The sequence below is a fragment of the Diadema antillarum genome, unplaced genomic scaffold, assembly GCF_040938485.1.
Source record: "Diadema antillarum isolate AM-2024a unplaced genomic scaffold, OU_Dant_1.0 seq00001683_RagTag, whole genome shotgun sequence".
Lineage (NCBI taxonomy): Eukaryota > Metazoa > Echinodermata > Echinoidea > Diadematoida > Diadematidae > Diadema > Diadema antillarum.
Window position 1 is genome coordinate 76805 of NW_027272378.1, and position 14388 is coordinate 91192.

At 39.5% G+C, this 14388-nt stretch overlaps 1 protein-coding gene across 1 annotated transcript; it reads left to right on the forward strand.

Annotated features, from left to right (window-relative positions):
* The first annotated feature begins 152 nt into the window (after nt 1-152).
* On the forward strand, nt 153-14079 carry LOC139711668 (L-serine dehydratase/L-threonine deaminase-like). The gene is made up of 8 exons (XM_071623528.1): nt 153-284; nt 2100-2270; nt 5653-5692; nt 6815-6954; nt 8125-8216; nt 9331-9561; nt 11476-11600; nt 13695-14079. The coding sequence occupies exons 1-8, from the start codon at nt 153-155 to the stop codon at nt 13883-13885; spliced, it is 1122 nt and encodes a 373-aa protein (XP_071479629.1). The 3' UTR covers nt 13886-14079.
* The last annotated feature ends 309 nt before the right edge of the window (nt 14080-14388 follow it).

Sequence of the window (14388 nt, forward strand, 5' to 3'; positions counted from 1 at the left end):
GGCCTTCCCTTACTCAGTTTTGACGGAACAAGTTCATTCAAACATCTGGTCAGAAAATTAGAGATCATCCTCCAATTCTTCGCCTCTACAGATCGTTTTTCCTCGGAAAAGTCCTCCTGCTCCCTCATGACAGAATTGAAAGGAGGCTGCTCATGAACGCCATCTGCCAGGTACCTTCTAGTCGCACTGTAAAGGACCTCAAAACCAAGCTCTCTGTGTATGAACTCCCCTCCATCGATGAACTCCTCACTTCCCCACCTCCTCCACACACCTGGAAATCAATGGTGAGAGGTGCCGTAGCAGAGCATCGCACAGACATCACCAGGAAGGCAGTCGGCACAAAACCATCACTACACCTACTCTCTAACTGTCCTGAGCCATGAACACAATCTCCTTCCCTCCATCATTCCCTCACAACATCTCCGACCAGCAATACCAGTCAAAGTCCAACTCTCAGCGGGGTATACCCAACCAACTCTCGCCTTCACACCATAAGGAGCAAAACAAGCCAAGGATGCCTCTGTGGCTACACTGTTGAAACAGTGACCCACCTGGTGGGCAAATGCTCACTGTACCAAACCCTTAGAGACAGCTTCCTCACCAAGTGGCCAAAGCAATGGAAAACACACCTCACCAAAACTGCAACACCACCCGAATGCTTCACCAGACTCACTCTTCTTGGATCCTGCTGCAACTCCACTATCTCCCTCTCTGACTGGAAAAACCCCTCTCTGTTTCATAATGCATCTCTGAGCTTTCTTTTCGACATACATAACAAACGTACAGCTATGTAGTTCTATTAACTGTTATCCCGTTGTTAGCCTGTTGTTATCCTGTGACCTTGTGACTATTCATTCTTGACCTCACTCTGCAACTTTAGCAGTTCTCCTGACTGGAGGAATTCAAACAAAGAAGAAGAAGAAGAAGGATCACATTTGAGGAAATCAGCAGAAAAGTCATCGGCGGCTTTCCTAAGCTGATCGACATCTACACTGTATTATCAGCCTTGTTGAATAGATGTAATGTTTTATCTTTCTCACTGGTTTGGCCTTCCACCTTTGTGTTGGGTTGGTGTTTGAGTTTAGGTGATGTGATAAAACACAAATAAAACTTAAAGACTCCTCTGGATAGACGGATTTTTCTGTCTAACTAGCGCCCTACACTTGTTCTGACATTTAAACTGTAAATAAACACTTAATGGGAGCTCATCCTACGAACTAGGTTCTTTTCAAGAGATCACATTGCCATAGAGTGATAGGTCTACATAATTATTATGTCTTGACAAGGTACCAACAATTATTCCAGTATGTGGTACATGTAGAACTTCCTGGTGCTGTGTAATCATGTAATGAAGAGCAGAGCAGAGGATGCTCGGCATCACACCGTAAGTTTGATAAAATTTAGTTGACAACCATGAACTGAAACTTGCTGATTCATCATGAATTCTTTTTTATGGTTCTTACCGTCAATGCTGGTCAAGAAGGGGTCCTATTTGCTAGCAGTAGTATGATGATGATGTTTGTTTCCGTACATTCATCTGTACTCGATCCAAGTGAATAGTCGTTGCCACGATTGACTGCACAGTTCATACGGATATGTATTTCAGACCTCAACTTAGTTTCAAACAAAAAAATATAAACAAAAATGTCATTGATTTATGTCCAGATAATATTTCTAAGCTGATTCAAAATACATATTCAAACATGTAGACATAAGAAATCAACCATCGATGTGTTTTCATCACATATCAAGCCACATTTTGGTGGATAAATCAAACGTAATTCTACGATTTGTTACGCGGTACGGTGTAGATGTCAATTCTACGCAGCTGTCTACGATCACGAGTCGAGTACGGAGTGTCTGCATGTTGTCAGGCTTCTCAGACGTCGGCGGCTTATTACCTGCTGAATTACCTCTGCATCTTCCCTCGTTTTGTGAGCTACTCTACATGCAACAGTCAACAATCACTACCACATCCACCAAATCGATCGCATACAGTGCACGTCACGTTTTGACACTTCACAAGCTCTACGACTACACTACAGACACAGTACAACAAGCTCGCCTGAATTTTTACCTCTCACGTCGTACGCATCCAGATCCAGGGCAGTATGTCTGCTGCGACAAATCACCAGTTGCATATTGCTACTCCGTTGCTGGAGAGCATTCCCATGTCAAAGCTGGCTGGTTCCCCGGTGTACATCAAGTGTGAAAACATGCAGCCCACAGCTTCTTTCAAGATCAGGGGCATTGGAAACCGATGCAAGAAGGTAGAACTAAAGTTTACATGAATTAGATGCCATCTTCTTGTCTAACAAACGCTACTAATGACAATGTTAGCTGTCGTAAACTTATAAAGTATTAAAGTTTTCACAACCGGTTTCTTATAAAACTAACTAGTCTAAGGCATTCTTATAATATCCTGGGATTCCTGCTAAGTGCTACTAATTTACTACTAACTGTTAGAATTCTATTACTAACGAGGCAGGGCCTACAACGTTTACTACTAATACCATCTATGCCTAGTATTTATAGGCCCTAGGCTCTAACTGTTTTATGCTACAACCTACAAGTAAGTCCTACTCCTGTCCTCGTAAATTATTTTAGCAGTTCCTACACTAGCCATGAATAGCGAGAGGTCTAACTAATAAGTCAGAACCTATGTATAAAAAATGATTAGAAAATATGATTGATATGGGGATATCCTCAATATTGTTCAATATCTGGATAACCATGTGATAACCCAGCCCCCCCCCCCCCCCCCCCCCCCCCCGGAAAAAGAGAGAGAGAGAGAGAGAGAGAGAGAGAGGGAGAGAGAGAAATACAGAATAGCAGAAGGAGGAGGAGGAGAGAGAGCTGGCAGAAGAAGAAGAAGAAGAAAAAGAAAAAAAAAACAGAAGAAGAAACAGAGAAGAATCTTTTTGATAAACTGCATGCATTCTAAAATTAAAATATACATGTACTCTTTATTAATTATAGGCCTACAGGCTGTTAAAGATTACAACAGAAGACTGTTGAGCATTCTTGCCAGAAGCTGTAAATCTGTATCTAAATTGCTGTATTTTATGTGCATCTTCTAGTCTTCCATTAAAATGCAGGCTTCATGCATGGAAGATGAATGCATTAATGTTTTTGTGTGGGAATGCTACAACGTGTAGGCGGTGGCCACTGCACCAATGAAGTCGGGTTAGCACCATGCTTTGACTTTGTGATGATCAGATGAATGTATCAAAACAGAATCTGTCACATGTATGAGTTGTGACTCTCTCACACATGGCACACCCATTCCAATGTCCTATATCAGAGGGACAGAGTGTTTTTGCCTCAATTGCAAGAGGGGTTGGTATTACATTGTACACGTATGTCTCATACACAGAACATTGCTCAGAGAGACTCGGGAATTGAACTTTGGTCCTTTAAGAATTGGAGTCAGATGCACTACCGACTGAGCTAAATCACCACTCTTGATCATAAAGAGATTCTGTAACTAATGACGGAGATTACTTCTTAAAGGTTCAAACAGTCGTTTATAGGCTATACAGACTGCATTATTTAAATGGACTTTAACCCAGCTGTTGACTGTAATTTAAGATCACTTAAACTTTCTTTGCCAAATTCCAAAGATCAGCTCTAGGTAAAATGGGCTAGCTAGGAACAATAAAACAACCTAATATCCGGAATGATGGTCCAGAGCTACCGGTATGTAAACTGACATTGACCTCTCGCCTGAACTACAAATGGACTTACATAGTATATTGACAGTGGTGCCGAAATAGACATCACATCTCACATACATGTTCATCGTGTGGACAATCATGAGTCGCGATTGTAATCATCTTTGGTCAGAGACCTTTTAAATGCTTGAATGCAAAGAATAGTTCACTTTCAGACAATAGAAAAATCTCTCTTGTAATCTTGTTTGTGAATCATGTTTTTAATCTTGATTTGAGTTCTGTGGTACAAGTTTGTACATGCTTCCTGACCCATCAATCAAACCTGCAAAGCAGGCACTAGCTAGTGCAACGCAGCTAGATCGCTTTAAAGTTTTGTACAGTTTGGTAGTGGAGGTAAAATGTACACTGTAGGGTTGAGCTATAGCTCTGCTTCCTCAATCAATGTCAGGGGCTGCGGAACCAGTGGGGGGGGGGGGGGGGCTGGGGGGCTGCAGCCCCCCCCCCCCCCCCCCCCCCCACACACTTTTGGATCGTGAAAAAAAAAAAAAAAAAGAAAGGGGGAAAATTGGGGGAAAAATCACACTACCCGAATTTCTCACAAAAAGTGTGCTTCAGATCGCTTTATCTTGATTTCAATACCGGGTAACGCAAAAGCTCCGTCGAGTGGGGCATCCCCCTCCCACACCCTCCCCCTCTACCTCATTAGACTTTGTGAATACACACAGATGATACACACGTGGAATAAGAGCTAAAATGCCGTGATGTTCCTGAAAAAAAAGTCCAAATCATTTCCATACCCTGGTAAATATATTTTTTTTTGGGGGGGGGGGTGGGGGAGCTAGAAAAAAATCCAAGTATTGCACCAAAAGTTTCCACCAGATCGCTGAATTTCAGGTCTGAATATGTAAAATCACCTGCGTGTGGGAGGAGAAATACAGTGTATCCCTTATACACCCTCGTGAGCATGCCTTTCCTGTTTGATTGCTTAACAGACAACGTTCATGAAATTAATTGTAACAATATATATTAATACAAGAAGTTTATTTAAATGCTCCCACTTTATAAGCAAATTGTTCAATAGTAATCCGTGCATCAAAATATCCTGCTACCTTAAACAAGTGGGGCCGTTTCAAGTCGATAGAAGACGGAAAAGCATCAAATTGCACCATTTACAACATAAAAATGCATTATCCAGGCTATGCCGTCGGTGCGTCTAAGCGGGGGGTTTCAAGTCGATAAAAGACGCAAAAAGATGCATCAAATTGAATCATTTACAACATCAAAATGCAAAAAGTTCTCCCTGTGGGAGGGGGGAATATCCCCGCCCACACCCTCCCCCCTCCTCCCCCCCCCCTTCCCTCCGCTCGCTCGGGCTCGGTCGCTTGGCTCCCTCGCATAGTAACCGTCGCCCTCCCAAGATCACAAGATCATTATCCAGGCTGTGGGATTTCATGTTGTAATATTATCATATTCACATGTACAGTGTATGTTGTTAATAATATAAACTCAACTCAATTGTTATTGGACATTTGAATGTACAATCTTGACTCTGGTTTACTGTGATACAGTACAGACGTTTGAAACATCCAGGTTGTATTTTAGTTAACTTTGATTTTTTTTTTCTTTAATAATAATTTTCATATGTGTGTTGTATCCACCAGCATATAAACATGGATCACAAGGAACAATCAGCACTGGAAACTGAAAAAAGATTCCTTTCATTTGTATCCTTGCGACTATACTGAAAATACCTAGGTTGCTTGCATTCTTACGCAGAAGCAGTCAAATGCATTGCCATTTTACCTCTACGTGGATGACTGCCTGTATTAAAGTGTAGGCATGCGGCTTCTGTCAGGGTAAGTTTACCTAGCACAAACAAATTCTGTATGAACAATTTGGTTGTTTCCCAAACAAATGAAGTGCATATTCATGATAGGCGTATTATTAACCTGTATTCTAAATTTTCTACCTATTTCAGGCACAGGAAGGAGGCTGCACTAAGATAATAAGCTCATCAGGTAAATATGATTCTGAAGTAATTTAGTACATGACATACATTGATTCTTAGTAATTGCTATTTGAATGCACGCAAATCAGTGAAAGCAAGTTCTGTCTTGAGCCATTTCAACCTTTATTGACTCAGTGCGTGCTTAATTAACAGCCAAAAGAGTTCAAATTAAACATCAGCACAATCGTGGTAAGTGTCATTAATCAATGCCACTCAAGTGTCCATAGTTCAAGTGTGAACTGGGATCTGTGTGTACAACTATTCTGTGAGTGATTTGACAATATGCTGTGTCATAGGCAAAGCTATAAAGCGTTATATTTTGAGAGCTGCCATTTGTTTGTAATCTTTCACACCTGTTACCCTTGTTTGTGCACTATACATCCTACAATTGTAGTTTCTCCCTTTCTTCACTATTTCATCAATTAGTTCATCAATTTCTTTGGGAATTTTACTGCAAAAATATCATTTGTTCATTGCTAAATTGGTAATAATATATGTTTTCACATAGCATTCAATTTTGATGAAAGATGGACTATAAAGATTTCACTGAATGAGAAATTGCCAATTTGAGAGAGAAAAATCTTCAAAAATGTATTTATAAGCAAATCAATGCTGTTTCTAGGACTTGTTAATGGTTACAATGTAAGACCCTTGGATGTTGAATTATGATAGTAGAGTGGTCAAAATAGTTAAAGTGAAGGTTGAAGGTGTCGTAATGATTTGAGTATTCATGACAATGCATCACAACTGCTGTAGTGATTACACTGTCAGCTGCTGCAATCTTAAAGACAGTCAAAGTGTTCTTTGTTTTTAAAAAACATCATAATGAATGCCATGACCCAGCCATAAAACATAAAAATCATGGAGAACTGTTTTGCTATAAATAACAAAGAGGAAAAGCCAGCTATTTCAAGGTTTTGTAAATTCAAAAACATATTTAGTGCCCAAAAATCAGATGGAGTCTGCAAGGAACTGCAGAGTACAAATTATGTTGAAGGGAGAAATGATTAGGCCTATGTTGAATTATATATGTTTTTAATGTCTTTCAAATACTCTTGCATCTGCTTAAATGCATTTATGAAAGATACAACATCTTGTACATCTTGTTCTTGGTTCTTCTCCAACTTTGCAGGGGGAAATGCAGGCATTGCTGCCGCCTACGCAGCCAGGCAGCTGGGCATGGGAGCCACTGTTGTGGTGCCCGAGAGTACCCCAAAGTTTGTGGCCGGAAAACTGGAAGAACTTGGAGCAGATGTCATCGTCCATGGCAGGGTACTGTCTCCAGCTCTGATGATTTGCTCTGGCATATTCACGAATACGATCATCGGTACCTTGTGTGCCAGGGAGAAATATATTGATAAACCGTACATGAGGGAGCAATACATAGTTTGGCTGCATAGAAGTTGTGTTAGTCTTGCTGTCACTAAAAGTCATTCAAAATACGGTAAGCTTTAAGATAAAAATTGGGGGAATAGAAGTACTTTCAGATATTGCTCTCTCACCATGTCAAATTTGATATGTCAATTATTTCATCATGTCATTATATGACTGCTTTGTGGTTATAAATATTTTCAACAATATCATTACCATTATTAGTATTATTAGGTAACAATAACCACAATGGATACAGTAGTTAGGGCAAATTAATAATTATTAATAACAAGTACTAGCTATGATAGTAGTTATGATTATGATTGAAGATGGAATGCTTAATGTGCATATGTGACCCTGCACCTCAAAACAAACAAAAAGTCGCCAGACACGAATTTTTAGTTCAGACCATATTCTGAAAGAGCAGACTTTAAGCTTTAAAATGATGTATAACTCAAATGAAATGGACTCTCCTAACCTATCTTAATATTGGAAAGAAAGCACAAACTCAGGAAAAGTGCGAACTGAGAAAAGAGGCTCTGAAGTACAGTGTCTATTCAAGCACTTAATCTTTACCAAACCGTGCTGGCTGTGCGATGAATGGGACAAAAAAACAGGAAGTAAACCACCAGAGTAACAACAATGAAGGGATTATCAGATTGAACTGAAATTAAGCACGCCTCATTACCGACCACATTCTGTCCATAATTAATGCCAACTTTCAAAGCAGTAGCACTATCCTTTCAAAAGTAATTAGAGTTGAAAGTGAAGAGTGTGGACAAGGTTTTTCAGAAATGAAAAAGGGATTCTAAAGACACACGTAATCACACTATTCTACCAAAAATATTCGAGATAAACTGCTAAGAAAACACACTTTCCTGCCCGTTTTATGATACCAAATTTTAGCATAATGTAAAAGAAGGCCCGCTCTTTCAGAAAATATGAAAAAGTCAAGTTCGGCTAGGTTGACCCATTCCACTTATTTTCTGTCCTCACGCAAAATCAGTGTGTGCGACTTTATGTTCGTTTTGAGGTGCACGGTCACATATGGTCCACTTTTAATACATGTAGGTGTGGGACTTTGCAAACGAGAAAGCCCTCCAGCTTCTGAAGGAGGACCCTGCAGCTGCCTACATCCACCCCTTTGACCATCCTGATGTCTGGTGAGTCTAAATGAGACAGTAGCAGAAAAAAATTGAATAAGTATATGAATATATAGATATAAATAAATGAATGAATGAAAGAATGTATGAATGATGGAAGGAAGGAAGGAATGAGTAAATCAAATGAAATGATTCGGCACGCCGTACACCGGGGTGCCGTTGTAACCCGGGGTACTGCGTTGTACAGCGCCATCTCATGCCCATTATTTTATAATGCGTATCCGAATTCAGATACGCCGATTCCAAATTCGGATACGGCAAAGTCGTAGCAATGAACTAGCACCATAGGTGTTTTTCGGAGTACACTTGCATGCATTAATTGATAACCACAAATAAGAAAACACTTTTGTGCATAATAATACTAAAAAATATTTTGACACATTTTTTGGTAAGCCAGGGTACAGCGCTGAAAAAAAAAAATAATTAATTCAACAAAATGGCGAATTTTCATTTGGTACCCCAGGGTACCAAATATTGCATCAAATGTTGATTATGAATATTAGAAAAAAAATAAATAAAAATCAAATTAAAGATTAATGTTACTCTGATGTCACATGCATAGAGAGTTGGTAGAATTAGAATTAGGGAGGCATGGAGGAAAGGACTTGTCTCTTCCAGGCTCTCTGACACAATTTTGATTCGTTGAGTTTGATGATTTTAATTCTCGTCTCTGAGGGGTTTCAGACTTGCAGGAGAGCTCATAAACAAACAAATTTAGGAAAAAGAGAATGACATGATATTGCAAATCAAGAGAGAAGGCAATAATTTGAAAGAAAATACTTCAGCACCATTTTTTTATTTAGGGGTGAAGAATATTTTCTTATGGCAAGGTTGAAAGACATCATCAAGCGATGGTGAAGGGCAAAAATTGTTTACAGGGACCCTCCATAAGCATGGTCAAGCATGCAAGCCTTATATTCCACGTCTCATGATATAGGCAGGTGGGTATGCAGAATGTTTACTACATACTAGAACTATGCATTTAATGGGCACACGTAATTTGTTTTTGCCCCTCGGTCAACACATCATTTGACATCACGAATCCTCGTCTATTCTTTGTTTTGTCCTCTGTATATGACTTTCAATGTCATCCTCAATTCGTTTGATGTGCCAGGGAAGGTCATGAGACCATGATGGAGGAGGTGAAGGAGCAACTCGGCGGGAAAAAGCCGGGCGTGGTGGTGACCTGCGTCGGGGGCGGGGGCCTGCTGTGTGGGGTGGTACAGGGCCTGCAGAGGGTGGGGTGGGCCGACGTGCCAGTGGTTGCCATGGAAACATTCGGGGCAGACAGCTTTAGCGCGGCAGTGAAAGCTGGGAAACTCGTCACCTTGCCAGATATTACAAGGTAAATTTATAAGATTTACTGCATACATTTGTGTGTGTGGTGGGGGGGGGGGGGAGAAGAGTTATTGTACTTTGTCTCTCCCAGAGAAAAAAATCCAAATAATGCAATAACTCTATTTCTTTCTATAGATGTTGTTTTCATTACCCCACTATTACAACTTTGCAGCCTTCTCCTGGCTCTCTTATTCCTTAAAGAAAGATGTATCAATCTACCCCCATCACATACCCTTTTTATTGGTAATAAAGATCATCACCTTTGCAGCTTCCCACAACGTGCATTGTGTACTTCATCCCAGTTTAGTTTTTTTGAGCTATAAGAGGGGTAACCTCATCAAGTGACAAGTATCAAGTATCAAGCATGTACGCAGCTAATGTTATGTAGTTTCTGTTTGAATGTAGGGTCAGTAATAAATCAGATATTTTAGACATCAGAATTAGTAGCCACTGGCATTGTTCCCAGGTGGTGATGAAGTAAAATGATAAATCATGAAAGTCCAGTGCTAAAATGATGTTATATAAAAACAAAACAAAAATCAGTGATTAATCTACTAGTCTTTTGTAGTGTAATGGATGACCAGAAGTTAAGTTCAAGATGTGATGTATTTTAAGTCTAACGGACACAGAATTACCAGGTTTAGTCATTCTCGGTGGCTTGTTTTATTCCTCAATACAGTGTCTGCAAATGTCTTGGTGCTCTCACTGTTAATTCCCAGTGTCTCAAATACGCACAAGAGTGCCCAATCATATCACAAGTCATTCCCGACAAAGACGCCATTAACGGTTGTCTACGCATTCTAGGTATGTATTACGTTTTACTGGATGCTGCTCCCCTGCCTGCAGCTTTGACCAATCTAACTCATTCTTGGCCTTGGTTTGATCTAATCTCTTACAAATTTCAGCTTTTTTATACAGCTGTATTGCACTCAATACTCTATCATCTGAGATTACAGCCTACATGTAAATGCAGCCGATTATATATGCCTTCATCACTAGAAAACAATATGATTTGTTTTGCTCTGCGTTCTCCCAAGGAGGTTCAAGAGATGGAGTTACAACAATGTTATTTCCTTGGATCCCATGTTTTGATGCCGCCACTTAGAAATATTTGAAGTATTGTGCTAAACTGGAGCTGCCTCACAGATAGGAAGACAATTGATCCATGTGGCATTGCACCATGACTCGTCACTCTGAATGGAAGATATGTCTTTATGATGATAATTACTTTTGCTGTCCCTTCTTATGAAACGTGAGTGGAATATGAAGGTACAGACAAAGGGATTTGCGAATAAAAATTCCACAAAAATTGATGAACTAATAATTGAAATCATCTGACTTTACATGTTTTTACACTTATCTAACATATTAATTAATAAAGAACTACACTTGAAGATTATACCGTATCAGTTTCATTTGTCGGAAGTGATTGGAAAGATGATAAAAACGTGAAAATTTTCACAACGTACAGCTCAGATTTACACTTTTCGACATAATCCTGGACAGGATTTACTTTGAATTCTTTATCGTATGCCTTATCACTAGCTGAAATTTAATTTCATTTGATACAAAAACAAAGAAAAAATACAGCCGACATTATGTTAATGTTCCAAATGAATCATCTCTTTGCTCGGAAAGACGGCGGCATCGAACCCCAATTATCAAAGTCACATATGCACCTGTTGGATTCTTTTGTACGTCAAAAGAAAATTGACAAATTGACAGCTGTTTGAATGCTTACAGCCAGTTGGAACTCCATTTCTCAAACCTCCTTGGTTCTCCTAACACATTTGTTCTTTCTCTCCAGCCTTGCTTCTAATGCTTTGAGACATACTCTCAGCTTCTAACTCCGGCCCTGTGTTTTTTCTCTGCTCTTTGCCACTGCCCTCCCCCCACCTCTGTCTCTGTATATGCTCTCCAGTATTGCCAAGACCCTAGGGGCTGCTACTGTGTCTAAACACTGCTTGGAGCTCAACAGCCAGCACAGTATTATCTCACATGTGGTCACTGACAAAGCTGCCGTTGAGGCGTGCATGCGGCTGTTGGGTAGGTAGTAGCGAGTGGCGTAGCATTCCCTTGTGAGAATCTTTTAATCCCTCTTTGGTGCTTAAGATTTTGCCTTAAAGGGACTGTACAGTACTGCTTGAGGTGGGGATTCATGTTTTGAACATTCTTAAGTGAGATTATGAGAAACCTCTATGAAATATGAAAGAGCATGTAATTTTAAGAAGGATTCAACGTTTATTTGATGAAAATCGGTTTTAAAATGGCTGAGATATCCAAAAAAGTGATGATAATAAAAGGCGACAGGCCACAACTTTATTAGGATCTCTTTGTTTCACCTTGTTTTTGAATATCTCAGCCATTTCAAAACCGATTTTCATCAAATAAACTTTTGATACCCCTTAGAATTGCATGATCTTTGACATCTCTTAGAGTGGTTTCTGAATATCTCGCAAAACGTTAAAGCTAAATCCTCACCTCGACCAGAACTGTACACACCCTTTAAACTTATCAGTAATAGAAGAAGGCATTCCTCTTGTAGCAGAGCATTTAGCAGACCTCCAAACCATTCTAAATTTTTAGAAAAGATTCTGAATTTTCACCATTCCAAGCTCTTGTTTCAGGAGGATTTTCCTATTATTTTTTTAAATAATTTTACTACATACGCCAATGGGAACTACTTTTTCTTTCCTATTTTTGAGCCAAATCATCCCTGTTTTGCAGTCAGAAAGGTTGGGAGGTCTGATTGAGTCAATGTTTTGTCACCCATTTGATAGTTGCTTGAGTGTTATGCATGTGCTCTATCCTTAGAAAATGTATGTAGACTGTTGTTCAGTAGTGACTTTTGTGAAAGGCATCCTTGTCAACCTGCTATGTACATTGTGTGTGCACCTTGCTGTATTTATTCTGTCACTTTATTTCTGTCATTCTCTTGTATATTTTCTTCTCTGCTGTGTGAAAGTATGCCATATGCACATCATTTATTAGTGCCATATTAAAGCTTTCTTGAGTTCTTGTTCCTTTCTTTGGTTGTTGTTGTTGAAGTATTACTGCTAACAGAAGTATCATATAAATTCGATTAACAGATCTCCAGTGTAGGGATTTGTGATCTGTCTGACACATTATTTGATGTTGCATGTCTTTCGTTATTCCTATCTTTAACATTGTACGCTTTTCACACAATTCCAGCTCATATTGTGATTCAAACTTGTGCAAACTGAAGTAGAAATATGCCAAATTCAAAAACAACTGATGAGTACCTCAGAGAATTGTTCAACTTTTGGATTTGGCATAACCCAGTCAGCAAAATTTCCATGACAAGAAAATGTTGTTGTTTTTATTTTTGTTGTTAAAGTTTTCATGAAGAGATATGGAATGAACAAACTTCAGAAGTCATGCAATCTCATGTATGCACAGAGTATGTATGAAAGCCACAAATAAAGCACCAAAATCATACATCCTTGCAGGTAAAAATGAGAAAAAAAAAAGACTTGCAGAACAACTACATGATGTTGTACTAATATATTTGATTTTACAGCATGTTTGGCTGGAGCTTTTTCTGCACTGGTGTGATTTTGTAGAAATAGACAGATTGTGTAAACTTTTTTCATTTTCAACATTCTCAATTCCATTTAAATACCAGCAATCTAATATTAACCTTAATCACTTGTATTTTTATATTGTTTTTTTTAGTATTCAATAAAAACATAAAATAAGCTTTATAATCACTGCGCTTCAGTGTGATATGCTGGTACAATATATGCATTTCTATGAATTTTGCGATGCATGCGTAGTGCATAACCAATATTCAGCAGAGGCCCCAAGAGAGAAGAGCACAGCAGTGTGGATCAAAAATAATGAGCACTGCTTTATACAGCTGTACTCAAATGCATAAAATTCAATATACATCATAGTCACTTTAAGAGTCAACTCTGTTTAATATGTACCTATCCTGTGACTTCTAAAGGCGACTCGACTGCTTATATTTGATGTACAGAATTAAATTGAATCATTAGAATAGACATTAAAAAAGATATACACATTGTCTTGTTGCCAATTTGATCCATGATAACATCTGGTCATTCTAACAATGGTTTTGTTATTGTCGTTTTTGTGTTTTTTTTTTACATTTCTCAGATGACCATCGCATCCTGGTTGAGCCAGCCTGCGGAGCGACCCTGGCGTGCGTGTACAGTGACGTCCTGGGCAAGCTAAAAGCAGAGGGCAAGTTGCCCCAGAACCTGGGCCCTGTGGTGGTGATTGTCTGCGGCGGAGGCAGCATCACCTTGGACCGGCTCTTGCAGTATAAAGCACAGTTTGATCTTTGAGGAATGGGAAAGGTAGCTTCAATCAGATCCATGGCTTGATATTGCTCCACGGACTAGAACAAGCCCAAGGTACAAGTCAAACCTATCTGTAGTGGCCACCCAAGGGAGACTAAAAAGATGGCCACTATTTACAGGTGGCCACTATAAACAGGGTCTTTGACATGGCCTTCCTCTCAGAGGGAGTTTTTCTAGTGGCCATATAAGGCAGGTGGCCACTATAGACAGGTAGCCGCTTTGATAGGCAGGTTTTACGGGAGATAAGCGGGGCACACGTGAGTGAGTTGTTGGTATTTTTGGCATAGGTATTGTGTCATGTGCAAAGAAATTTGTGAAATCCATGAACTACACAGTGTGAACTCTGGATAAAGTGTCCAGGTACATTGTAATGATTAGAGAATAAAGACATGCTGTCTGATTCAATCTTATCCGATATGTCTCATTTGGCACTTTCTGGGGCAAAAATATCTGTTCAAAAGCTGAGAAGAAGATAATGCTCCTTTGCC

What these genes read in the sequence shown, in the direction of transcription:
- LOC139711668 (XM_071623528.1), top strand. Translation starts at nt 153, where the DNA reads ATGAACGCCATCTGCCAGGTACCTTCTAGTCGCACTGTAAAGGACCTC. An exon ending in TTGGAAACCGATGCAAGAAG is followed by an intron (nt 2,271 to 5,652) that starts GTAGAACTAAAG and finishes TACCTATTTCAG; the next exon opens with GCACAGGAAGGAGGCTGCAC. An exon ending in ATGTCATCGTCCATGGCAGG is followed by an intron (nt 6,955 to 8,124) that starts GTACTGTCTCCA and finishes TAATACATGTAG; the next exon opens with GTGTGGGACTTTGCAAACGA.